This window comes from Vipera berus (assembly GCF_964194415.1).
Source record: "Vipera berus genome assembly, chromosome: 3".
In the NCBI taxonomy this organism is placed as follows: Eukaryota; Metazoa; Chordata; class Lepidosauria; order Squamata; family Viperidae; genus Vipera; species Vipera berus.
The window spans coordinates 5,918,911-5,946,685 of NC_138204.1; the positions used below are offsets into that span (position 1 = coordinate 5,918,911).

Below are 27,775 nucleotides of genomic sequence, written 5' to 3' on the forward strand. Positions count from 1 at the left end.
GGCCTCAACAAGTAAGCCCAGCATGTCTAAGTGAGACAGTTGTTAAGTGAGTTTTACCCCATTTTATGACCTTTCCTGCCACAGTTGTTAAGTGAATCGCTGCAGTTGTTAAGTTAGTAACACGGGTTGTTAAATGAATCTGGTTGTCCCCCCCCCCTTGATTTTGTTTGTCAGAAGGTCGCAAAAGGGGAACATGAGGTCCCAGGAACACGGCAGCCGTCATAAATATGAATCAGTTGTCAAGCATCCAAATTTTTTATTGTGTGACCATGGGGATTCTTCAATGGTCGTAAGTGTGAAAAATTGTCATAAATCTCTTTTTTCAGTGCCGCTGTAACTTCTAATGGTCACTAAACAAATCGTTATAAGTCGAGGACTACCTGTAGTCTATTATATTCTTCAGGATGATAGAAACCTACAACCCTTATACAGTTGCCCAGGAAGAAAACTTCAGTATTTTCATCTTATAGTTCATTTCATTTTTGTAATTTATTCATGTTCAGGCTGAATTAAGAATTAATTCCTGACAGTGAGGACAATTAACCAGTGGAACAGCTTGCCACCAGAAAATTGTGGGTGCTCTATCACTGGAGATTTTTAAGAGGAGACTAGACAGTCACTTGTCTGAGATGGTATAGGTTCTCCTGCTTGAGAAGGGGGCTGGACTAGAAGACTAGAATAGAATAGAATAGAATAGAATAGAATAGAATAGAATAGAATAGAATAGAATAGAATAGAATAGAATAGAATAGAATAGAATAGAATAGAATAGAATAGAATAGAATAGAATAGAATAGAATAACAAAGTTGGAAGGGATCTTGAAGGTCTTCTAGTCCATCCCCCTACTCAAGCAGGAGACCCTATACCATTTAAGACAAGTGGCTGTCCAGTCTCTTCTTAGAAACCTCCAGTGATGAGGCACCCACAACTTCTGGTAGCAAGCTGTTCCACTGGCTAATTGTCCTCACTGTCAGGAAATTCCCCCTTAATTCCAGGCTGCTTCTCTCCTTGATGAGTTTCCATCCAGTTTCTTGTCCAGCCTTCTGATGCTTTGGAGAATAGAGTGACCCCCCTCTTCTTTGCGGCAGCCCCTCAAATACTAAAACACTGCTGTCACGTGTCTCTCCCCCCCCCCCGCCCCAGTCCTTCTTTTCCCTAGACTGGCCAAACCCAAATCCTGCACCCATTCTTCATATGTTTTAGCCTGCAGGCCTTTAAATCATCTTCCTTGCTCTTCTCTGCACTTCCCCCACCCCCCTCCTTGCTTTCCGGGAGTTAATTATTGTCAAAACTTCTGCTTGGCCACGAAATCCGGATACACCAAAGCTGCCACAAATGGCCAGGAGCCACGAACCCCTTACCCCCAGATTAGGGATGGAGGGGCGGGGCTTCAGAAGCAGAGGGCGGGGCTTCCCAGCACACCCCAGGGGTAACTTGCTGGACCCAAGTAGGAGGAAAGTGGCTGATGGTTTTTCTACTTGCTGGAAAAAGACTCTGGATTTCTTCCTTTGAGGTCCAACATGCTCAGCTCCCTTCCTGTTGGCAGCCAAGAGGGCCGCCGTGGTTTCCCCTTTATAGTTCAGGAAATGATCACATCGCCCTAACCTGAAAAATAAGTCAAGGGGTCCTTTTCTACCCGGCTTCCCTCCCTTCCCCCCCCCCCCCAAATTCATCCTTCCAGATTTGTTCCAGGGGAGCGTAATGTCACCGGGACGTTTCCTGTCCCGGCCATATGGGCAGCCCTGCACAGGATGTTTCCCAGCTTTTTCCAAGGCTGGGGTGGGGATGGGGGAGCGGTAAATTCAGTATTTTTGGCAAAGGTTGAGTAGCCCAAAAGTGGCCCCGAGCCAGACCTCCTGTTTAACGGGTGATGTCACTTTTGCCTTTCATTATTTGTTCCTTTTCTGTTATGACACTCAGGTCTAAGGCTTCTGCCTGCCTTGTTATCAAGCTGGAGGTGTTAACCACCTGAAAGGCGAGTTTGTCATTTTAGCTCGCAAGGAAATCCCTCTTTCTTTCTTTCTTTCTTTCTTTCTTTCTTTCTTTCTTTCTTTCTTTCTTTCTTTCTTTCTTTTTCTTTCTTTTTCTTTCTTTCTTTCTTTCTTTCTTTCTTTCTTTCTTCTTTCTTTCTTTCTTTCTCTTTTTTTCTTTTTCTTTCTTTCTCTCTCTCTCTCTCTCTTTCTCCTTCCACTTTTTCTTTTTTCTTCCTTCCTTTTTTCTTTCTTTCTTTTTTCTTCTTCCTTTCTTTCCTTTATCTTTCTCTTTTCTTTCTTTTTCCTTTCTTTTCCTTTTTTTTCCTTTCCTTTCCTTTCCTTTCCTTTCCTTGTTTTGAAAACCAAAACATGGTTTGTTTGTTTGGGGTTTAGCTGTAAACAAACAAACCAAAAGAGTGAAAATTTAATCCTTCACGGCAATCATTTTCATAAAAAGAAAAAGAATCTCTTCTTTTGTCAAAGTCAGGCATTTTTTTTTTACCCCACAATAAGAAAGAGAGAAACGCATTTGTTAAAAATGCAGACCTTTATGAAAAATCTGTTCCAAATCACTGCCATCATTTGATGAACAGATGCCATTAGCTTTTTCCTGCACTGGATGGAAAATTCCCTATCCAGATACCCAAAAGACATGCATAGGAATTTTTGCCAGAATTAAGCTTGATTAATTGAGGAAAAGAAAGAAAGAAAGAAAGAAAGAAAGAAAGAAAGAAAGAAAGAAAGAAAGAAAGAAAGAAAGAAAGAAAGAAAGAAAGAAAGAAAGAAAGAAAGAAAGAGGGAGGGAGGGAGGGAGGGAGAAAAGAGAGACAGGAAGGAAAACAGAAAGAGAAAAAAAGAGAGAAAGAAAAAAAGAAAGAAGGAAGAAAGAAACAGAAAGAGAAAAAAGAGAAAGAAAAAAAGAAAAAGAAAGAAAGAAAGAAAGAAAGAAAGAAAGAAAGAAAGAAAGAAAGAAAGAAAGAAAGAAAGAAAGAAAGAAAGAGAAAGGGAGGGAGGGAGAAAAGAGAGACAGGAAGGAAAACAGAAAGAGAAAAAGAGAGAGAAAGAAAGAAAGAAGGAAGGAAGAAAGAAAGAGAAAGAAAAAGAAAAAGAAAAAGAAAGAAGAAAGAAAGAAAGAAAGAAAGAAAGAAGGAAGGAAAGAAAGAAAGAAAGAAAGAAAGAAAGAAAGAAAGAAAGAAAGAAAGAAAGAAAGAAAGAAAGAAAGAGAAAGGGAGGGAGGGAGGGAGAAAAGAGAGACAGGAAGGAAAACAGAAAGAGAAAAAGAGAGAGAAAGAAAGAAAGAAGGAAGAAAGAGAAAGAAAAAGAAAGAAAGAAAGAAAGAAAGAAAGAAAGAAAGAAAGAAAGAAAGAAAGAAAGAAAGAAAGAAAGAAAGAAAGAAAGAAAGAAAGAAAGAAAGAAAGAGAAAGGGAGGGAGGGAGAAAAGAGAGACAGGAAGGAAAACAGAAAGAGAAAAAGAGAAAGAAAGAAAGAAAGAAAGAAAGAAAGAAAGAAAGAAAGAAAGAAAGAAAGAAAGAAAGAAAGAAAGAAGGGGGGAGGAAGGAAGGAAAGAAGGACAGAAGAAGACAAAGATAAGGCAGGAAGGAAAGAAGGAAGAGAAAGAAAGAAGGTGGAAAAGAAAGAAAAAAGGGGAAAAGAAAGGAAGACAAAAAAGAAATAAAGCAGAAAAGGAAGAAAAAAGGTGAGAAAGACAGGAGTGAAGGGAGGGAGGAGAAAGAAAGAAAAATAAGGGAGGAAGGAAAGAAGGAACTGAAAAAAGGCGGGAAAAGAAAAAAAAGAATAGAAAGAAAGAAAAAAGTTGGAAAATAAAGGGAGGGAGGGAAGGAAGGAAGGAAAGAAGGAAGGAATCAGAAAACATTTTCAATATTCTACCAACCAACAAAATGTCTGAGTTTGGGCAGTGAAGCAGATGGTATTTTAGTTCATACTTTCTGTAAAAAAAAAAAGGTTATTAAAAGGAAGAATCTGTGACAAAAAGAGTCATTTTTGCCAAAAGAAAAGAAAAGATTAAAAAAAAAAGCCAGAGATCTGTCTTGGGGGGGGGGGGGACGTTCTGTGACTTCACCAACTTTCCTGCAGAGTCAGGTTCCCTGTTTGGAGGGCATGACGTTTCCGACAGTCGTGGTTGCCTTTTGTTATTTTGGGAGGGAGGTGTTTTTGTACATTATTACGTAGAAGACGGAGGGTTTCTTTTTTAAAATCCTGCGTTTACACAGTGGATTTTGTTGTTGTTAGTTGCGAAGTCGTGTCCGACCCATCGCGACCCTATGGACAATGTTCCTCCAGGCTTTCCTGTCCTCTACCATCTTCTGGAGTCCATTTAAGCTCACGCCTACTGCTTCAGTGACTCCATCCAGCCACCTCATTCTCTGTCGTCCCCTTCTTCTATTGCCCTCAATCTTTCCCAGCATTAGGCTCTTCTCCAGTGAGTCCTTCCTCCTCATTAGGTGGCCAAAGTATTTGAGTTTTAGCTTCAGGATCTGGCCTTCTAAAGAGCAGTCAGGGTTGATCTCCTCTAGGACTGACCGGTTTGATCGCCTTGCAGTCCAAGGGACTCGCAGGAGTCTTCTCCAGCACCAGAGTTCAAAGGCCTCAATTCTTTTGCGCTCAGCCTTTCTTATGGTCCAACTTTCACTGCCATACATTGCAACTGGGAAGACCATAGCCTTGACTATACGCACTTTTGTTGACAGGGTGATGTCTCTGCTTTTTAGTGTGCTGTCTAGATTTGCCATGGCTTTCCTCCCGAGGAGCAAGCGTCTTTTAATTTCTTGACTACAGTCCCCATCTGCAGTGATCTTGGAGCCCAGGAAAATAAAATCTGTCACTACCTCCATTTCTTCCCCATCTATTTGCCAGGAATTGAGAGGGCCGGATGCCATGATCTTGGTTTTCTTAATGTTTAGTTTCAACCCAACTTTTGCACTCTCCTTCTTCACTCGCAACAAGAGACTCTTCAGTTCCTCTTCACTTTCTGTCATTAGAGTGGTATCATCTGCATATCTTAGGTTGTTGATATTTCTTCCAGCAATCTTAATTCCAACTTTTGATTCATCTAGCCCTGCCTTTCTCATGATGTGCTCTGCATATAAGTTAAATAGGCAAGGCGACAGTATACAGCCTTGCCGGACTCCTTTCCCAATTTGGAACCAATCAGTGGTTCCGTGTCCAGTTCTCACTGTTGCTTCTTGGCCCGCATATAGGTTTCTCAAGAGACAAATAAGATGTTCTGGTACTCCCATCTCTTTAAGAACTTGCCACAGTTTGTTATGATCCACACAATCAAAGGCTTTAGCATAGTCAATGAAGCAGAAGTAGATGTTTTTCTGGAACTCTCTAGCTTTCTCCATGATCCAGCGTATGTTGGCTATTTGATCTCTAGTTCCTCTGCCTCTTCGAAATCCTGCCTGTACTTCTGGTAGTTCTCGATCCACATACTGCTGGAGTCTAGCTTGTAGGATTTTAAGCATAACTTTACTAGCATGAGAAATGAGTGCAATGGTGCGATAGTTTGAACATTCTTTGGCACTGCCTTTCTTTGGAATTGGAATGTAAACTGATCTTTTCCAATCCTGTGGCCACTGTTGAGTTTTCCAAATTTGCTGGCAAATTGAGTGTAGCACTTTTACTGCATCGTCTTTTAAGATTTTGAATAGCTCAGCTGGAATACTGTCACCTCCACTAGCTTTGTTGTTGCTCAGCTTTTCTAAGGCCCACTTCACTTCACATTCTAGGATGTCTGGCTCGAGGTCAGTGACCCGGATTTATAAGAACAAGCACTTGATATAGAAAGAAACTCCCCTTTAATTCTTTAGTGATAAATTAATAGTGATGTATGTGGTCCTCAAATGACAACCATTTGTTTAGCAAAGGTTCGAGAACGGGACTGGGAAAAAAAAAGGGACTTGCAAACCGGTCCTCGCACTTACGACCGTCACAGCATCCTGAGTCACGTGATCAAAATTTGGGATGCTTGGAAACTAGCATGTATTTGCAACGGTTGCGGCAAGCTGGGGTCACGGCATCACAACTTTCCCAGCCAGCTTCCGACAAGCAAAGCCAGATTCGCTGAACGACTCCGTGAATCACTGAACAACAGGTGGCAAACAAAGATCCGAAATCAGGTCTGACCCACTTAACGACTGCCTTGCTTAGCTGTGGGAATTCTGATCCCAACGGTGGTCATGAGTTGAGGACTACCTGTGCATTATTCCCAGGGATGCTACAGAGACTTTTGCAAAATCTAGGGTTTCCTGCCTGAGCAAGGGGTTGGATTAACTCTATTATTATTATTATTATTATTATTATTATTATTATTATTATTATTATTATTATTATTATTATTATTATTATTATACGTGGTGGCTCAGTGGGTTAGGACGCTGAGCTTGTCGATCAGATGGTTGGCAGTTTGGCGGGTCGAATCCCAAGCGCCGCGTAACAGAGTGAGCGCCTGTGACTTGTCCCAGCTTCTGCCAACCTAGCAGTTTGAAAGCACGTAAAAAATGCAAGTAGAAAAATAGGGACCACTACGATGGGAAGGTAACAGCGTTCCGTGCGCCTTTGGCGTCTAGTCATGCCGGCCACATGACCACGGAGACGTCCTCGGACAAGCGCTGGCTCTTCGGCTTTGAAACGGAGATGAGCACTGGCCCCTAGAGTCGGAAACGACTAGCACGCATGTGCGGGGGAACCTTTACATCATCATCATCATCATCATCATCAATTATTATTATTATTATTATTATTATTATTATTATTATTATTATTATTATTATTATTATTATTATTATTATTATTAATCATCGCACAGTCAGCCAGAAGTTCAGACTGGATTTGGCATTTCTGTCTACCTATTGAGTCCTTACCAAGGACCTGGGATAGGCAGATGTGGATGTTTGATGGTATTACAGATCTCGTCGCAGGATGGAAGCAGTTCCTTGTAAGGCTGCCTTTTGCAATTGACTAATGGCAAATGCCGATGATGGTGTTCAAGTGGTGCTCCAGTTGTTTTGGGATTGCACCCAAGGTGATTATTTTTTTTTTATTATTATTATTATTATTATTATTATTATTATTATTATTATTATTATTATTATTATTATTATTATTATTATTATTATTATTATTATTATTATTATTATAAAAGCAGCCTTGATTTACAAACGCAGTCATGCTTTCTGCCCCCCTACCCCGTTATAAAATTAAACACAGTACAAGCACAGGCAGCGATGGTGAGCACACGTTTGGCTTAAGGCCAACTCCTTTGACGTCATCCAAATTTCTGTGTCATGTTAGAAAGAAAACACAGCATGCGTGCAAGCCAGCGACCATATTTGCAACCCAACCCAACCCAACTGATCAGTTCCTGAAGACCCCACAAGCTGTGCAGAACCTCTTCGGGGGCGTGGGGGAGGGACAGATCTCACCCCCACCCCACCCCCCATCTGAGAAAACCAAGTCAAGTCAAAAAGCGTTGCGCAGAACAGGCCTGCCGTTGCGTTAAACCGAAAAACCACACACTCAGACGTGCTGAGAAAAGAATATCACGGTGTTTTTATTCGAGGACCGAGGTTTTCCATGCTGAGAACAGACGGCTCCTCCGAGCCAACGGATCCCAAATTCGCCGGGCCGAACATCAGCCCATTGAAAAAAAAAAAAGAACGAAACAAAAGAAAACACATCCCCTGGGTTTGACGTGCCAGTCAGTCCTTTTCATATCTTTCGACCGTGTCTCTTTGCGGGAGAGGTTCCCACGAAGCCAACGCAGAGACTGAACACGGATCAGCTGCCAGAAAGAAATCTGGAAACACTTGGGGGCAACAACGGTTGGGGGGCCGGAACATGTGTTCGCATAACAAGCGCATGAGAGCTCAGCAATTAGGAAAAGATGTTCTAATAATTAACCAGTCAGCAAACAAGCGCTGGATTCAGTCAAGATACCCCAGCATGTGTCCCTGCGATGCTGTAGGTCAATGCGCAAGTGGGATTGTTCAAAACCCTCGCTTGGAAATTTCGGAGGGCAGCTGCGAAAACGTATTTTCCCCCCGCGAACCCCAAATTCCAGAGGATTTGATCCCGCGCCAGCTTAAGAAGCTGCTTCTTCTTCCTATGAACCTCGTTATTTGCTACATGGCTGCTTTTCAACACTGTGGCTATCCTTTCATTGATTACAAAAAAAGAGAGAGAGAGAGAAGACATAGTATAAAATGCCTGAACAACTTAAATATTATTTATAGATAGATATATTTTTTAAAAAAAAAAAGCTTAGTAAAAAATATAGATTTGTCCAAACCAAAGAGAATGCTCTGATACGGTGGGAATTAGGTGGCAAGGGGCACCCCCGAAGTCATCCCAGTCCCTTAATAAAATTGAAAAAGGCTTGTTTTGGATTTTAACACTTGCATCGTCCAAGTTTTGAATTGAGCCACTGTGCGTTTCAGACTGAAATGTTCAGTTTTTGTGCATGGTGCAGTCTTTGGTTAACGTTCAAAATGGGGTTGCAGTTCCATCTTGAACCATGTTTATATCCTATAAGGAGGATTTGAAGAAGTGTGTGTGTGTGTGTGTGTGTGTGTGTGTGTGTGTGTGTGTGTGTGTGTTGGTGGGGGACTTTTACACACAGAATGCCTCACGTTTATTGTCTGGCACACCCAGCTCGCACTTTGCAGGAAAAAATGACGTTGGAAGGTTGAGATCGATAGTCAAAACCCCCCCACATCTGTCTGTCTTTAAAATGGGATTGAAAGCAGCGTTTTTCAACCATGCCAACTTGAAGACGTGTGGGCTTCATCTGCCAGAATTCCCCAGCCAGTCATACCTGGTTTGGGAATTCTGGGAGTTGAAGTCCAGACATCTGCAAGTTGCTACAGTTGATAAACATTGCTTTAAAACGTCAGCTCCAAATATGTGTACACACACACACACACACACACACACACACACACACACGGCAATTAGCTAAGGGTTCAAATCCACATGACTAAAGCTTTGCAGACTAAGAAACCTGCTCTCAGCTTACCCACCCCACAAATTTCTTGGGCCAATGTCATTTTTAAGTGGGATTTTCAGCTATGAGTAACAAAAACCTGTGGGATAAATTCTACACCAGCCGAAAATTGCACTCCTGTGATTGCAAAACAGGAAAAAAAAACAACAACACAAGAAGCCACTTGGAAGGGATTAAAATCGATGCATTTCCTTCCTGTTGCCTAGGGCTGGACTAGATGACCCTCGTGGGCCCCATAATTCTAAGATTCCGTGGACGAAGAATCCAGCAGATGGGCATAATCCAGAGATCCTCTTGCCTTTCCTTGCAACTTTTCCAACACTTTCCCTTCATCTCACTTCATCACACTCTTTTAACAACCTCCAGCCACTTCCTCCTCACTTTTATTCCCGCCGATGTCCAGCCTTATGGAAATCTCAACTATTAATGCATTCATCGCAAGAAATCACGCATTCCAGCAATCTAGCGCAGGCTTAGCTCTTTCACTGCGGATTCCCTGCAGGAATCACCCCAGATTTTTGAACCGTAGTCTCTTGAAACGGCCATGCTGATTTTGCCAATGGCCCAACTCTGTGGGTATTGCTCAGAATCTCAAGACCGCCATTTCAAATCTAGCCCTTTTACTGAATCTATCTTTGTGGGTCAGGGGTTTAATCTCGATTTGGAAACCACAGTTAAAACCCATGAAAACAAGCCTTTTTCAATGATGGCAGAGGAGGGACAGAAGCAGGTAACTGTAAATACCGGATATTTTCTGCATCGAAGGAAAGGAATTCAAAAGATACTGCTTGCTCTAATCCTGAGTTGTATAAACGAGGTTTCCTAATCTTGGCAACTTGAAAACGTGTTGGACTTCAACTCCCAGAATTCCCCAGCCAGGGGAATTCTGGGAGTTGAAGTCTACACGGCTTGAAGTTGCCAAGGTTGAGAAACTCTGGTGTAAATGAATAATATTCAGGATTAACTCAATAAGTACCTGCCCGAATACCTTTCCCGCCTTTACCTGCAAAAACCCAGCAGCGGGTATCCCCCCCCCCCCGTCCAACATCCCAGCACCTTAAAATTGCATTTTTCCTTCTGCTTTGAACCATCTCCTTGTGCTACGCAGCAATACAGTATATCAATTCTTCAGCCTTATTTTTTTGTTTTGTTTTTTTTTAAAAAAAGAAAGCAATGCCATTAATGAGATAGTCTTAAAATACTGCAGGGTTCCCAGGTCAAAGGGAGAGGTTGGGGGCAACCTGACGCCCGGGGCGAGGGGCTTATGGGATGGATATAAGATTGCAATGGGGCAAGTTCTATACTTTTCTTGGAGAGGAGAAATTTCCCACGTGTTTCGTTTGCAAGGTAATTTTTTTACAAAAAGACCAGGCGGCAGCTAATCTTATCCAATAGTAGCTGGGTTGGTTCACTTTATCAATTGCCTTACTGAAATCCAAGGAAACGGGAGAAAATTGGACTAAATATAGTCCAAGGTAGAGTGAGCTATACTCAGAGACAGTTTTATCTCTGCAGTAATTGTGGAGGCAAGTCACACATTACGTGCTGAAAAAGTTAGCTTGCCATTCTTTTAGGGAAGGCAAAGATAGGTAAGCTCCTGAATCACTACATACCCCTATGTTACTACATCTGTCGTTACTACTTATCCCGTTCTGAGGTCCTTGGGTCACACTTGTGTCTTCAAAGCTAACATTTCAAGACCTCGAAGTAAGCTTTCCAATGTGCCAGAAGCTCCCTTCTCAGCTCAAGCCCTTTTTAAAACGGCCAGATATTTTCTGCACAAGATTTGTTCCAAGCTCCTTGTAGGAACTTTACACCTCAGCTACTCCACAGCCAGCTCAGCCCCATCGCCATGGCTCAAGGTGTCACAACTCATCTCTTCCCCTTTGGAGCTAAAATGTTAGCATCTCCACTCCCTGCTTTTTTATCCGACCCAAGTGGTCCTCAAATTACAACCACAGCTGAGATCAGAACATCCCCTGTTAAACAAAGGCAGTGAGTCAAGCCCAATTTTGCCATTTTTTCCACCGCCGCTAAGCAAATCATGGTCGTTGCTAAGCGAATCGGGCAGTCGTTAAGCAAACCCCACTGATTTTGCTTGTCAGAAGCTGGCGGGAAGATCACAAGCAGCGATCCGGTGATCCTGGGAAGCTGCAACCGTTGTAAAAGACGGTTGCCAAGCACCCAAATTGCGATCACGTGACTGGGGGGGGGACTGCTAGGACGGTTGTAACTGCGAGGACCAGCCACGAGTCACTTTTTCTCAGCACTGTTGTAATGGTCGTAATGGTTGTAAGCCGAGGACTACCTGTACAGCTGCCTTCCAGTCTCCTCTCCAATTAATACTACCGTGTTTCCCCGAAAAATAAGACCAGGTCTTATATTAATTTTTGCTCCAAAAGACGCATTAGTGATTATTTTCCGGTTAGGGCTTATATTTGGGTCAATACGGTATTAAATGCGTCCCTTTGGCTGATGATCTTAACTGGGGCTTCTTTTGGGTGTGTGTGTGTGGGGGGTGCTTATATTACGAGCATCCTGAAAAATCACGCTAAAGGCTGGGTTTTATTTTCGGGGAAAGACAGCAGATTCACCGTCATAGCTTTGCCCAAGGAATCCTAGGAAACCGAACGGGAACCGTGCTGAGCAGGTCCATCCAACTCAGATTTCCCAGCATCCGAGAGAAGAGATGACGGCGGCCCCGTCTTGGTGGGGCTGCCCCCAATCTCTCCCCAAAACGAAACGTTTACCCAGTGATACAGGCGCTGTAATAAACAGCGCTGCTTGCATCGGACAAGGCTGAGATCAGGCTGTTGTCCTCACAGCTCCGGGGAGTCATTTTCGACACGGACACATGATAGGCAAAACCGGAAGGATCCGGACGAGTCCTGCTCATATTCAAATACTGGTCAAACTCGTTGCGGTCCACTTCTGTCCACAGCTCGTGGGGGTTCAAGTGCTCCACGCCCTCCAGCTGGTGGGATTCCGGAGGAGGGGAGAGTTGGCCCAAGTGGGCCGACAGCCCGTTGGAGGCTCCCGCGGCACAGATCTGATTGTAGTACATCCCAGACGGCTGGGGAGTCCTCATGGCTTCGGCCAGGTGGGATGGCGGGTTGGGAGGATACCCCATCACCATGTTCCTCCCCAGGTTTTTCTCCGGGGAAAACTCCATCGGCGGAGGAGGAGGAGGAGGGTGGTGGTAACCTCGAAAGGACATCACGTTGCAGTCGTCCTGCATGTGTGGCGGGAAAAAGGCGGGCTCCGCCTGTTCGAGGACGTCCAGAGGGGACATTTCAGGAGTTGGCAGGCCATAATTTTCCATCTCTGACCCCATCGAGCGCAGTTCTCGGAAGTGGTTCAGTGGTGGAGGCTGGGAGTGGCCGAGGCCTCCGCCGCCGGCGCTGCGGTGGCCCATGGCAAAATTCTCGCCGCAGGGTTGGGGCAAGTTGTGGAGAAGGATGCTAGGTTCCATCCTCTTGATTTTCTTGGCCTGCTTCTTCCGGCGGGGACGGTACTTGTAGTTGGGGTGGTCCTGCAGATGCTGGATCCTCAGCCTCTCGGCCTCCTCCACGAAGGGGCGCTTGTCGGTGGCGCTCAAGGCTTTCCACGCCTGGCCTGGGAGTCCGAAAGAGAAAAGAGAGGGCACGGTAAAACATGCGATGAATGGTTGGAGGAATTGGGTATGTCTAGTTTAATGAAAAGAAGGACCAGGGGGCGACATGATAGCAGTCTTCCAATATCTCAAGAGCTGCCCCAAAGAAGAGGGAGTCAAGCTATTCTCCAAAGCGCCCGAAGGCGGGACAAGAAATGGAAACTAATCAAGGAGAGAAACAACCTGGAACTAAGGAGAAATTCCCTGACAGTTGTGGACAATTTATAAGAGGAACAGCTTGCCTTCAGAGGTTGCGGGTGCTCCGTCACTGGAGGTTTTAAAGAAGAGATTGGACAGCCACTTGTCTGAAACGGAATAGGGTTTCCTGCTTGAGCAGGGTGGGGGGTGGACTAGAAAGCCTCTAAGGTCCCTTCCAGCTCTGTTATTCTATTATTTGGAAGATGCTGCCGTCCCACCAACAGTTCAAGGCTTTAGCAGAAAAAACTGGCCAGGCCATTTGCACGTGACCGAGGCATGCAAAGATCCTGCCCCAAAATGTACCAACTGTATTTACATACAGGTAGTCCTCAACCTATGACACAATTGGGAGCAGAATGCCCATTGCTAAGTAAGGGGGTGGTTAAGTAAACGGTGCCCGTAAGTTTATGACCCTCTTTTTTTTTGCCACGGTGGTTAAGCAAAGCATTGCAGTTGTTAAGAGAATCACGTAGTCCTTAGGCAAATCTGGTTTCCCTCGTCAACTCTGCGTGTCGGAAGCAGGCTGGGAAACTCGCAAACGGCACACGTTGACCTTAAGACCCGCAACCATCGTGAATACATGCCGGCTGCCAAGTGCCCGAATTTTGATCACGTGACTGTTGGGATGCTGCAACGGTTGTTTACTGCGAGGAGCAGTTGTTAAGTCACGTTTTGTCAGCGCTGTTGTAGCTTTGAGTGGTCGCTAAACATACAGAGAGTCAAGGGCTATCTGTATACCACAGCGGTCTTCAAACTTGGCAACTTTAAGACTTGGGGGACTTCAACTCCCAGAATCCCTCAGCCAATTCTGGGAGCTGAAGTCCCCAAGTCTTAAAAGTTGCCAAGTTTGAAGACCCCTGGGATACCACTTTGAGAAGTAGTTTAAGAGAGTAAGTCTAAGCAGGGATGGCCGAAGGGGTGAGGGGGGGTCCCTAAAGTCATGAGCTTAGTTGCAACCATGGGGGCAATTCATGTTTATTTTAAACATGCAACATGTTTGCAATACATGCAAGAATGGGACAGAGCTGCCATTGCGCAATGGACACACACACACACACACACACACACACACACACACAGACCTTGAGGTTTTGAACCCCCATCCCCTCGGCAGGAATCCCTGAATCGGGTTGCTGAGCCCTGAAGAATTTGCTTCCTTGGTTAAGATTTTTGTATCACGGTCTCTAGCAGATTCAGGGTGTCCTCGATTTACAACGGTTCATTTAGTGACTGAAGTTACAACAGCCCTGGGGAAAAAAAGTGACTTACGGACATTTTTCACACTTACGACCATTGCAGCATCCTCTGTGGTCACGTGATCAATATTCCGGACGCTTGGCAACCGACTCACGTTTTTGACGGGTTACCCTGTCCCCAGGGTCACGTGATCCCCTTCTGTGGCCTTCTGACAAGCAAAGCCAATGGGGCAAGCCAGATTCACTTTAACAGCCGTGTGACTAACTTAACCACTGCAGGGATTCATTTAACGACGGTGACCAGAGAAGTCATCAAGTGGGGCAAAAACTTGCTGAACAAACAAATGTCTCGCTTCATAACAGAAATTTGGGACTCAGTTGTGGTCAAAAAGTCGAGGACTTAGAGCAAAGTGATATCTTTGGGGGCACCTCGTTGCCAATTTTTTTCGCAGATTGCAATCCGGTTCTAATTAGATGCACGGAGTCATTTGTGATCCGTGAGCCTCTGCAACTGAATCTCTCTCTGTTTTTAAGGTATGACAACATTTTGAGACATGCACACAATTCATTAAAACATTTGTTTGTATCTTGAATTTAGCTATGGAGATGTCTTTTAAAGGACCCTCTGCCTTCCCCCCCCCAGTAAGGACGGATAAAGAGAGGCAGTTTAGTCTAGTGGTTATGGCACCAGGTGAGAAAGAAGGAGACGGTGAGTTCTAGTCCCACCATAGGCATGAAAAGTGGCTGAGTCACTTTGAGCCAATCATCAGGAGACAGTGAGTTCTAGTCCCGCCTTAGGTGTAAAAGCTGCTGGGTGACTTTGGGCCAATCACCAGGAGAGAGTGAGTTCTAGTCCCACCTTAAGCATGAAAGCTGTTGGGTGACTTTGGGCCAATCACTAGGGGATTGGGAGTTCTTGTCTTGCTTTAGGCAAGAAAGCTGCTGGGTGACTTTGGGCCAATCACCAGGAGACTGTGAGTTCTAGTCCTGCCTTAGGTATCACAGCCACTTGGATGACTTTGGCTCAGTCACCAGGCATTCTAGTCCTGCCTTGAGCATGCAAACCAGTTGGGTGACTTTGGGCCAATTGCCAGGAGACCATGAGTTCTAGTTCTGCCTTAGGCAAGAAAGCTGACTGCCATTCTTTCTCAGCCCAACCCACCTCACAGGGGTGTTATTGTTGCGAAAGTAGAAGAAGGAAGTTGTGCTGGATATGTCTGTCGTCTTGAGTTATTTGTAAAAAGTAATAAAGACGGGAAAGAAATAAATTAAATTAAATTAAAAAAACAAACAGTGTCCTTATTCTATCACCCCCAAATGTTGCATTCAAAAAAAAATTATGGTTCTTTCACACAACCGTAAATTGCAAAGTCAGTCAGAGGGTTTTTGCGGATTCTGGAAGGGGCAACTGATTGTTTAAAGGTGCACAACTTCCAAATTCTGACTCACTACATCAAAGGGCGCACAGTTTAGGGAACATTTTCCAGAAACTGTGAGACTACAATTTGGACATTTTTCAAACCCTGTAAGTGAGCCAAGTTCCACTTTAAAGAGAGAGAGAGAGCGAAAAAAATAAGATACTCTAAAGTTAATTTCACTACAATCCCTTCAAGCATTTAAAGACAAAAAATGGCTCAGAGACAATAAACACTACAGCGTAAAAATATTTCTTTAAAAAAAAGCTCTTAAATTCATTTTCCATATTGTCTTGGTTAATATCGAAAGCCAAATTGTGTTGTCTATAGTGGCTACAATGGAGATCCGGTTTAGAAATGCTGCTTCCCCACAATCGGTCCCATAAAGAGAGTGAAGAAAAGGGATTAAAACATGGATGAAATTATTTATAGCATGGGGAAACGCAGATTATGTGCACCCTGGATTGTCCAATAACACTGAACAATGGGAGATTTCCTTGCTCTTCACACTGGAGACATTAAATTGTGAAACTCACGGCCACAAGATAGTTAACAGCTAACAACTTCCAGGAAGTAAGGATCAAGCTATCAATAGCTGCAATCTCAGAGGCACCTTAAGAACAGGAAGAGAAAACTTAAATATATATATTCTCTCTATTTTGGTTTGCAAGTGCAAATACAGTCCATTTGTTGGAGATTGGGAGAAACGTTCCCAATCCAGAATGGAGCATATAACTAGATAAATAATAGAATTGTTGATATTCAGGCAATATCAACATTTAATAAATTATACTTGGCTGCAGTGTCAGCCGACGTTTTCACTGGATTTGGCCTTTTTATCCCCCGATCCAGCCCTTCCCAAGGACTGGGGATAGGCAGATGTTGTTTGTGGGTGTTAAATAATAATAATAATATAATAATAATAATAATAATAATAATAATAATAATAATAATAATAATAATAATAATAATAATAATTTAAATGGGACTATATTTAAATAATCTCAATCAATAGAAAATCCAATACTGTTTTAACTCCCACTATGTTTAACTTAGCTAGTTAAAGATCTATTTGCTGCAATTATACAACATATGAAGCTTGATTAGACGCATTTCCCTTTTGTGGCTTAGCACGTTATAGGAAACCAGCCCAGTTGGTTAGTTTAGGATCCAATGTGCTGTGTGAACACAGAGGGTAGAGTTAAGAGCTTCGTGTGAACACAGCAACTGCTTTGCCTCCAGATACGGAACATTCCTGAGCACCAAAGCAAGGCTTCCATAAATGGCGTTTTCCCTCAAGATATGAATACTTGAGTACTGATGATGTAACCTAGTTGGGTAATGAAATGTCTGCAAGAAAACAACTCAGCTCAGAGAGTACCAAGGACTTCTCAATTCAATCCTGAGCTATTCTCCTTTATTGGTACTTGAATCCTAATTGTTTGCTACTTTGTTAAGCATCAAATATTTGGCAGTTGTTTCCAGATGTGCCATTCCATCACGTCTTAGAATATAAGGGTTGGAAATCACTTTGGGGGGGTCATCTAATCACCCCAAATAATGTGGTTAAACTCTTAAATATTTGCAAGAGCAGTTAGCGTATAAAAGAAAGGGTGAACTCAGTTTGCAGTCAAATTCCAGGATTCAGTACATGCTCCAAAGAAATTCGAGAGAATTTCTCTTAATTCTAAGTGCCTATCTGGCCTAAGTTTTTTTTTTTCCAAACACTCCAAAGGATTTTGGAATTTCAATTTAAAAAAATAAAATAGACCTCAGCAGTTTGAAATCTCTTCTGTCCTGCCTCAGTTGATTCCCTAGATTATTATAAGGATGAAAAATGTTCCTAAACAGAACAGAGCTGGGCTCAGAATAATTAAAATAAACCTCTGGGAAGCGATTGGGCTCCATGTACACCCAGATCTGATCTTGCTTGCATCCTGGGTCAGTCGGGATAAAATTCCTCTGTTAATCAGAAATGGTTAATCCTAAGTGGCAGAGGGACGTCTAGAATGGATGGCTTTGGGGGCCCTTTTCAGCCCTTCAATTTCTGTGATTCTAAGAACACACTTAAAAAGTGGGAGAAATCCACCCGAAACGTCTCCTTAGGGCAGGGCTTCTCAAGCTTGGCAACTTTTATAAGATGTGCGGACTTCAACTCCCAGAATCCCCAAGCTAGCCGTCCACCCATCTTCATTCCATAAGCCTTTCTTCTCAATTTTGGACCAAGATTCCCCCTCCCAAATTCCTGCGGCCAATTTGTGCTTCCCCCTAAGCATGCTAACACACACACACACACACACACACACACACACACACACACACACACACACACACACACACACCCTGGTCCATTCCTGCGATCCCGCCAATGTGGTTAGCAAGCAAAGCAAAGTGTTTTTTTGTGGTTTTCTTGTTTTGTTTTTTTAAGAGAGATCGGGGACTCTGAAAATCACAACTCCGCTCCTCTAAGATGGGCAAGAGCCGGTTACAGCGCAGCCCTTCCTCGCTTGCGCTTGTCCTCCGGGGCGGAATCTGGTGGCCGGGAGTTCCACAGCGGGTTGGTTAGAAGGTTAGTTAGAATGGTTCGCGAAAGCAAAGCTCTCTCTCTCTCTCTGTTTGTGTGTGTGTGTGTGTGTGTGTGTGTGTGTGTGTGTGTGTGTGTGTAAAAAACAAGCGGGGAGCGGGAAGGGGAGCCCCGACGTGCACGCGTGTCGTATGACGCCCGCCGGGTGCATGCGTGTGCGTATGTGGGGGGGGCAGTGGAAGGGGAACCCCGTGTGTGTGTGTGTGTGTGTGTGTGTGTGTGTGTGTGTGTGTGTGTGTGTGTGTGTGTGTGTGTGAAGAGTAGGGAAGAGGAGCCAAGACGCGCGTCGTGTCCGTGTCTCTGTGTAACAACCTGGAAGTGGAACCCCGACGCCCGCCGGGTGCGTGTGTGTGTGTGTGTTTGTTTGTGTGTGTGCGCGTGTCACGGGGGGGGGGAGTGGGAAGGGGAAGCCCGCTTGTGTTTGTGCGCGCACGCGTGTGTGTGTGTGTGTGTGTCAGGGAAAAGTCGCGCGTCGTGTCCGTGTCTCTGTGTAACAACCTGGAAGTGGGAAGTGGAAGCCCGACGCCCGCCGGGTGCGTGCGTGCGTGTGTGTGTGTTTGTGTTTGTGCGTGTCACGGGGGGGAGAGTGGGAAGGGGAAGCCCGTTTGTGTTTGTGCGCGCACGCGTGTGTGTGTCAGGGAAAAGTAGGAAAAGGAGCCCAGAGGCGTGTCGTCTCCGTCTCTCTGTGTGTGTGCGTGCAAAACAAGCGGGGAGTGGGAATGGGGCCCCCGTCTCTCTCTGTGTGTGTCTCTCTCTCTGTGTGTGTGTTGTGTTGTGTCTGTGTGCGCATCAGGAGAGCTGCGGGAAGGGGAGCCCCGCCACCGTCCCACAAGAGCGTGCGTGCCTGTTTGCGTGTCAAGGGGAGAATGGGAAGCGGGAGCCCCGGGGTCCCCCCTCCCTCCCCCCCCCCCTTACCGAGCATCTTGCTAAGCACGGCGTTGTGCAGGTCCGGGTTCTGCTGGGCCAGCCGCTTCCTCTCGTCCTTGGCCCAGACCATGAAGGCGTTCATGGGGCGGCGGATGCGCGAATCCTCGACGTTGCCGTTGCCGTTGCCGTTGCCGTGGCCGCCGCTGCTGCTGCTCTTCCCCTCGGCGCGGCCCGGGACGCCGCCGTAGCCATAGCCGGCCGAGACTGCTGCCGCCGCGGCGGCGTCGGGGCTGGGAGCCGGGCTGGGCGCCGCCGAGCCCAAGAGCGCGCCTCCGGGCTGGGCCGCCGCCGCTGCTGCGACGCCGGGGCAGAAGGCGAAGTCGGGCTCGGGGCTGGGGGAGCGGCTGGGGACGATGGGCCGGCTGGTGCGGGGCGGGTAGGCGAGCCCCGGATCAGGCGCGGCGGGGGCGGCGGAGGCGGGCGGCGGGGCGGCGGCAGGAGCCGCGACGGCTCCCCATGAAAAGTCGCCTCGGGCTTGGGGAATCTCCTCTGCACAGAAAGGGGGCTCAGGTCTATTCATTCCAGCTGGACGGAGCTCTGGGGATCGACGCCGAGCGAGAGGCGGAACCGGCGGCCCAAAAGCGGCGAAGGCACGGGAGCCCGACGGCGGACCAGAGCGGGCGCGGGGCGAGCGGCGGCGGGTGGGCGCGGTCCCTGGGCTGCTGGGCGGGGGCGGCTCTGTCCTCCGGCCGAAGGAGGACCAGCGGGCTGGAAGGAGCCGCTCCGTCGAAGGGCCACATTATAAAGGCTTCGCGCGGGCGGGCGGGGGAGGAGGGAGGAGGGAGGGAGCCCGGCGGGGGGGGGGGCAGGGGAGGAGGAGGAGGACGGGTTTTGGGGGGGGGGGGCGTCCGGGCTTGGAAAACCGACCTCGCGCTCCGCTCCGTTTCCTTTTGTTTTTTTCCAAGGAAATGGGCGGGGCGGGGTGGGAAACGGCCTCTCTTCCTCGCCCCCCCCCTCGCCGCCGCCTGCCCCCCCCCCACACACACCGCCCGCTTTCGTCGGCTGCTGGAGCGGCGGCAGAAGCGGCTGCAAATCTGCTTGTAACAAGCGCGGGAGGGGCGGGGGCGAGAGGAGCGGCGGCGGGGGGGGGGAGGAGAGCAGCCTCCGAGCTGGTCTGGACGCAATCGCGGGACAGCTGCTTGGGGGTGGGGGGGAGCGCGAGGGAGGAGTGGGGGCGAAGAGTTTTCCTCCCTCCCTCCCTCCCTCCCTTCCTTCCTTCCTTCCTTCCTTCCCACCCACCACCTACTATCTACCTTCCCCTCGCTTTCCTTCCTTCCACATCGAAATCAGCATTCTTTCTTTCTTTCTTTCTTTCTTTCTTTCTTTCTTTCTTTCTTTCTTTCTTTCTTTCTTTCTTTCTTTCTTTCTTTCTTTCTTTCTTTCTCTCTTCTCTTCCTCCCTCCCTCTTTTTCTCCATCCATCCATATCATTTCCTTCCTATCTTCCTCCCTGCCACCCATCCTTTTTCCTTCCTTCTCTCTCCCCCTTCCTTCCTTCCTTCCCCACTCCCTGCCTCTTCTTTTTTCCTTCCTTCCTTCCTTCCATTCTTCCTTCCTTTCTTTCTCTCTCTTTCTCTCTCTCCTCTTTCTCTCCCCCTCCCTCTTTTTCTCCATCCATCCATCCAAATCACCTTCCTTCCTTTCTTTTCCTCCCTGCCACCCATCATTTTTCCTTCCTTCCTTCCTTCCTTCCTTCCTTCCTTCCTTCCTTCCTTCCTTCCTTCCTTTCTCTTTTCTCTTCTTTCTCCCTCCCTCTTTTTCTCCATCCATCCATATCACTTCCTTCCTATCTTTTCTTCCCTGCCACCCATCATTTTTCCTTCCTTCCTTCCTTCCTTCCTTCCTTCCTTCCTTCCTTCCTTCCTTCCTTCCTTCCTTCCTTCCTTCCTTCCTTCCTTCCTACATTTTTTTTAGCAAGTTCTGATGTCCCCTTCCTTCCAGCCGCTCCACGTTCTTCTTCTGAAACCTAAAGAAGCAACCAACACATTTTCAGAGCCGCCCTGCAGTGGCCTTGCTGGAACTCTTTTTTTGTTTTTTGTTTAAAGGGGATGTTTGCGCTGGGAATGGGGTTGGATTCCAAGCCCCTTAGCAGGAAAGAAGGGAAAGGGGGAAAGAAAAGGAAGAAAACCAGCAGAGGGAGAGGAGGGAGGGTCCAGGTTGGCACACGAGGGGGGAGCGATTTGAAAAAATGGTTTCTCGCGTGGAAGGTTTTGAGGGCGGTAAACTGGTGGGGTTGATTGTGGCGATCCTGAGCTTTTTTTATTTATTAAAAAGTTTTACAGTACATTTTATTTTTAACAAAACAAAACCCCTCCCAACCCCCTCCCCCCTCCCCAACCCTCACCAACACCTCCCACCCTCCCCCTCCCCCCTCCCCCGACTTCCCAGAGCTAAATACAGGGTGTAAAAATACAAACAATCATGATCTACCTTATGCAAACAACAATAAGCTATTAAATCTATCGCACTTTAACTCTTATAAAATAACTACAAGCAATAATGGCGATCCTGAGCTTGAGGGGGCTGTCCAAGGGGGCTGCAGCTATTCGTGGACGGCTCCTCATCCTGGAGATTTCCTCTAGGTTGGGGACAGCTTGCCTCAACACTGGAGGTTTTTAAGAAAAGGTTGGACAACCACTTGTCTGAAATGGTATAGGGTCTCTTGCCTGAGCAGTGGGTTGGACTAGAAGACCTCCAAGGTCCCTTCCGACTCTGTTATTCTGTTCTGTTCTGAATAGGTATCGGGTTATGACTGATGGGAGAACCTAAATACTGGACTGAGGCAGATCTGGAAGATCTACCTGAGCAGTCCTAGGATGCTGAGATGTCAGTCTCTAAACTGTTATGTGTGTGGGGGGGACATAATAGTATTCCAGTATTTGGGGGCTGCCACAAAAAAGAGGGGGTCAAGTTATTCTCCAAAGCACCAGAGGGCAGGAAAAGAAACAATGGTTGGAAACTGACCAAAGAGAGAAGCAACCTGGAATTAAGGAGAAGTTTCCTGACAGTGAGGACAATCAACCAGTGGAACAGCTTGCCACTAGAAATCGTGGGTGCTTCATCACTGGAGGTTTTTAAGAAGAGACTGGACATTCACCTGTCTGAGATGCTATAGGTCAGACATGTCAAACACAAGGCCCGGGGGCCAGATCCGGCCCACGAAGTGGTTTTATGTGGCCCGCGAAGCCATCCTGGAAACAGTGAGGGAACGGCCCCCACTGCCTTGGCCCTGGCCCAGAGACCCTCCTCCTGCCAGAGACCCTCAGATCTGTCCCACTCCTGCCCAGGCCCCCATGGGAGTTGAAGTCCATGAGTCATAAAAGAGCCGAGGTTGCCTACCCCTGCACTAGGCCATACGCACTCTAGCCACGCCCACCCAGTAGGCCACGCCCACCCTGGCCATACCCACCCGGCCCCCTGAGGGCAACCGCAATGCTGATGCGGCCCTCAATGAAATTGAGTTTGACACCCCTGCTATAGGTTCTCCTGCTTGAGCAGGGGGCTGGACTAGAAGACCTCCAAGGTACCTTCCAACTCTGTTCTATTCTATTCCATTCCATTCTATTCCGTTCTATTCTATTCTGTATTTCTGTTCTATTCTTTATTTCTGTTATTCTCTTCTCTTCTCTTCTATTCTATTTAGTCATTATTCTATTCTACTCTCTTCTCTTCTCTTCTCTTCTCTTCTCTTCTCTTCTCTTCTCTTCTCTTCTCTTCTCTTCTACAATCTGTTTATTCTATTTATTCTATTCTATCCTGCAATCTGTCTATTCTATTCTATTCTATTCTATTCTATTCTATTCTATTCTATTCTATTCTATTCTATTCTATTCTATTCTATTCTATTCTATTCTATTCTATTCTATTCTTCTAGTTATCGAAAATATGAAGATCATATTCTATTCTATTCTATTCTATTCTATTCTATTCTATTCTATTCTATTCTATTCTATTCTATTCTATTCTATTCTATTCTATTCTATTCTATTCTATTCTATTCTATTGGGAACGGTTGCTGGAATTGGGTATGTGTAGTTTAATGAAGAGAAGGGTGAGGGGTGACATGATAGCAGTGTTCCAGTATCTCAGGGGCTGCCCCAAAGAAGAGGGAGTCAAGCTATTCTCCAAAGCACCTGAAAGCAGGACAAGAAGCAACGGATGGAAACTAATCAAGGAGAGAAACAACCTGGAACTAAGGAGAAACTTCCTGACAGTTAGAACAACTAACCAGTGGAACAACCTGCCTCCAGAAGCTGTGAATGCTCCAACACTGGAGGTTTTTAAGAAGAGACTGGACAGCCATTTGCCTGAAATGGTATAAGGTTTCCTGCCTGAGCAGGGGGTTGGACTAGATGACCTCCAAGGTCCCTTCCAACTTTATTATTATTATTATTATTATTGTTGTTGTTGTTGTTGTTGTTGTTGTTGTTATTATTATTATTATTATTATTATTATTATTATTATTATTCTATTCTATTCCCATATTTTCTATTCTAGTTGGATAATGAAACGTCTGCAAGAAAACAATCCAGCTCAGAGAGCACCAAGGGCTCCAAAGCCCCATTGGCTGTACAAGTAGTCCTTGACTTACAATCTAATTGAGCCCCAAATTTCTGTTGCTAAGTGAGACAGTTCTTAAATGAGCTTTGCCCCATTTTACGATCTTTCTTGCCACATCCATTAAGGGAACCACTGCGGTTGTTAAATCAGTAACTTGGTTGTTAAGTGAATCTGGCTTCCCCCACTGACTTTGCTTGTTGGAAGGTCACAAAAGGGAATCACGTGACCCCCGGGGACACTGCAACCGTCATTAATATAAATTAGCTGCCAAATGTGATCACGAGGATGCTGTAACAGTCACAAATGTGAAAAATGGTCATGTGCCTTTTTTTTTAGCGTGGTTGTAACTTCGAACAGTCACTAAATGAATGGTTGTAAGCCAAGGATTACCTGTATGTATTGGCACAAGCAAGGCATGGCTAGGGATAATAATAATAATAATAATAATAATAATAATAATAATAATAATAATAATAATAATAATAATAATAATAATAAGAAGAAGAAGAAGAAGAAGAAGAAGAAGAAGAAGAAGAAGAAGAAGAAGAAGAAAAAATAGTAGTAGTTGGATGGTACCTTGGAGGTCATCTAGTCCAACCCCCTGCGCACCTAACCTTGGTTAGGTGGCACGTGGCTTAGCATGGAGTACAAACCCAGAGGATGTGTAGGGCAGTACTTGGGTGTGTGAACACAGCCTCTTGTGATTTGGAACCAGGCACCAGTTCTCAACCTTTCCTACCACGTAGGGTTGTTGTGATGGCACCCAATGGAATCCATCTATGTGCTGCCTGCAAGCAAGGTGGACGGTCCTTCTGAAATTTGAAAAGCAGAAATCGAATTCTCATCCACTGGCGCCACCCCGATGTTCTCGGGGACGAGAATGACGCTTCCCTTTTGTTCTTTTGCAGTTCAAAGAACCGTCGAGCAATTGAAGTCAGATGGGGCCGGGAGCCTGGGCAGAGACCCCAGGGGTGCCTGCATGCCTCGTGGGGGCTCCCCTGGGCTCAAAGGGTGCGGAGAGCCTGTTAGATGGGAACTCTCTTCCCAGCATTGAAATCTGGAAGACTTCACCGTTGTTTGGGGACAAAGGCACCCGGGCGGGGCCGCTGGGCCAGGGGTTTCAATGCCTGTCCACCACTGAGAACTCAGATAGTCTGGCGAAGAACAAGAAAAAGACGTCGAGTTGAGGAGTCCTTGGCTTGCCAACAAAGAATGAATGGGTCCTTTGGGAGAAAAAGAAAGAAAAAGGAAGGAAGGAAGGAAGGAAGGAAGGAAGGAAGGAAGGAAGGAAGGAAGGAAGGAAGGAAGGAAGGAAGGAAGGAAGGAAGGAAGGAAAAGAAAGAAAGAAAGAGAAAGAAAGAAAGAAAGAAAGAAAGAAAGAAAGAAAGAAAGAAAGAAAGAAAGAAAGAAAGAAAGAGAAAGAGAAAGAAAGAAAGAAAGAGGGAGGAAGAAGGAAAGAAAGGGAAGAGAAGGAAGAGAAGGAAGGAAAAAATGGAAGAAAGGAAGTGAAAAGTAAGCAAATAAACGAGGAAGGAAGGAATGAAGGAAAAAAGGAAAGGAAGGAAAGGAGGGAAGAAAAGGGAGAGAAGAGGAAAGAGAGATGGAAAGAAGTGAAAAAGGAAGGAGGGAAAAAAGAATGGAAGAAGGTATGAAGCAAGGAAGGAGGGAGGGAATGAAGGAAGGAAATCCAGCATATTGGCCAAAACTCTTGCAAAGGAGCCACCAGTTCAGGACATTGATTGGCCCAAAGACACCCAGCCAGCTTGCATATCTAAGGTGGGACTAGAACTCATAGTCTCCTGGTGATTGGCCCAACATCCTTCCTTCCTTCCTTCCTTCCTTCCTTCCTTCCTTCCTTCCTTCCTTCCTTCCTTCCTTCCTTCCTTCCTTCCTTCCTTCCTTCCTTCCTTCCTTCCTTCCTTCCACCAGCTTGCATGTTTAAAGTGGGACTAGAACTCACCATCTCCTGGTAATTGATCCAAAGTCACCCAGCTAGCTTTCATGCCTATGGGGGAACTAGAACTCTCAGTCTCCTGGTGATTGGTCCAAAGTCACCCAGCTAGCTTTCGTGCCTATGGCGGAACTAGAACTCTCAGTCTCCTGGTGATTGGTCCAAAGTCACCCAGCTAGCTTTCATGCCTATGGGGGAACTAGAACTCTCAGTCTCCTGGTGATTGGTCCAAAGTCACCCAGCTAGCTTTCATGCCTATGGGGGAACTAGAACTCTCAGTCTCCTGGTGATTGGTCCAAAGTCACCCAGCTAGCTTTCATGCCTAATGGGGGAACTAGAACTCACACTCTCCCACTTTCTAGTGCTTCAGACCTGGGGCCCAACCTGTAGGTGCAGGTTGAAGCCTCCCAGTGTTAGGAATGAGCACCCCCCCCAGCCTCGCCATAGCATCGAACAGGAGGCCACCATGGATCACGACAATGGTAGAATTGTGGCAGTCCCACCTCTTCCTAAGCATTGCTTTCATTTTGCTCCTGTGCTCCACCCTCCAAAACAAAAGAAGATGTGGGTTTTTTTTTAAAAAAACACAAAACAAAACTTCAGAACAATTCCTTTAGTTGCCAGTGCATTTATGTAGATGTAACCAATTAATCAACTGCCTTTATTTCTTAATTTGGGTAGCCAGTTTACAAATGTTCTTAAGGTGGGTTGGCTTTTGTTTTAACCCGTGGTGACGTTCGTCCAATTTCCTCCATCCATATGGAGGTTCCTTTCACGTAGCGCCTGGGAATGCCTCTCTAGATGCCCAAAGAGCCACGGTTTAATGGTGGTTTATTGAGTAAACCACCTTTAGCTAAATTTTTATTCCAGTGAGTCAAACCCCGCCCCCCAAAGAAATCACATTATTGATCAGTTTCGAACAACAGGTCTCCAGCCATCGGTAGGATCCGATGGAGAACTCATTGACACAGCTGCATGCACACAGCAGTCTTAACCCGCTTTCTGACTTAATCCACCGCCACGGTGAATTAATCCAATTCACTGTTTGATGCTATGGCCAGATGGGTGATGGGTGTTCCTAGACTTACAGCATTGGGAGACTTCAATCTGCCATTCCAGATTGGGCCCCAAATCTGAAGCACTAGAAAGTGGGGGACTGTGAGTTCTAGTCCCGCTTTAGGCATGAAAGCTGGCTGGGTGACTTTGGACCAATCACCAGGAGACGGTGAGTTCTAGTCCCGCTTTAGGCATGAAAGCCGGCTGGGTGACTTTGGACCAATCACCAGGAGAAGGTGAGTTCTAGTCCCGCTTTAGGCATGAAAGCCGGCTGGGTGACTTTGGACCAATCACCAGGAGAAGGTGAGTTCTAGTCCCGCTTTAGGCATGAAAGCCGGCTGGGTGACTTTGGACCAATCACCAGGAGACGGTGAGTTCTAGTCCTGCCTTAGGCATGAAAGCCGGCTGGGTGACTTTGGACCAATCACCAGGAGACGGTGAGTTCTAGTCCTGCCTTAGGCATGAAAGCCGGCTGGGTGACTTTGGACCAATCACCAGGAGATGGTGAGTTCTAGTCCCGCCTTAGGCATGAAAGCCAGCTGGGTGACTTTGGGCCAATCACCAGGAGGCAGTGAGTTCTAGTCCCGCCTTAGGCATGAAAGCCAGCTGGGTGACTTGGGGCCAATCCCCAGGGGACAGTGAGTTCTAGTCCTGCCTTAGACATGAAAGCCATCTGGGTGACTTTGGGCCAATCACCAGGAGACGGTGAGTTCTAGTCTCGCCTTAGGCACGAAAGCCAGCTGGGTGACTTTGGGCCAATCACCAGGAGACGGTGAGTTCTAGTCCCGCCTTAGGCATGAAAGCCAGCTGGGTGACTTTGGGCCAATCACCAGGAGGCAGTGAGTTCTAGTCCCGCCTTAGGCATGAAAGCCAGCTGGGTGACTTGGGGCCAATCCCCAGGGGACAGTGAGTTCTAGTCCTGCCTTAGACATGAAAGCCATCTGGGTGACTTTGGGCCAATCACCAGGAGACGGTGAGTTCTAGTCTCGCCTTAGGCACGAAAGCCAGCTGGGTGACTTTGGGCCAATCACCAGGAGACGGTGAGTTCTAGTCCCGCCTCAGGCATGAAAATTATCTGGGTGACTGCTCAGGACTGAGCAGATAAGGAACACAATCTGATATTGGTCAGTGCTACTTTTATCTTAAAGCTTTAGTGTGAAAATCTTGCAACTCTGAATACATCCCCCCTCCCCCGCTTATAATAGTGAGAAGTGGGGAGGGGGTGTGTCTGAGAAGTT

At 46.2% G+C, this 27,775-nt stretch overlaps 1 protein-coding gene across 1 annotated transcript; it reads right to left on the reverse strand.

The window, feature by feature from the left end:
• Nucleotides 1–7,370: 7,370 nt before the first annotated feature.
• On the reverse strand, nucleotides 7,371–19,490 carry SOX18 (SRY-box transcription factor 18; the record flags this gene model as incomplete). Its single annotated transcript, XM_081322126.1, has 2 exons — nucleotides 7,371–12,613; nucleotides 18,959–19,490. The coding sequence occupies 2 exons, from the start codon at nucleotides 19,488–19,490 to the stop codon at nucleotides 11,745–11,747; spliced, it is 1,401 nt and encodes a 466-aa protein (XP_081178252.1). The 3' UTR covers nucleotides 7,371–11,744.
• Between the last annotated feature and the right edge of the window lie 8,285 nt (nucleotides 19,491–27,775).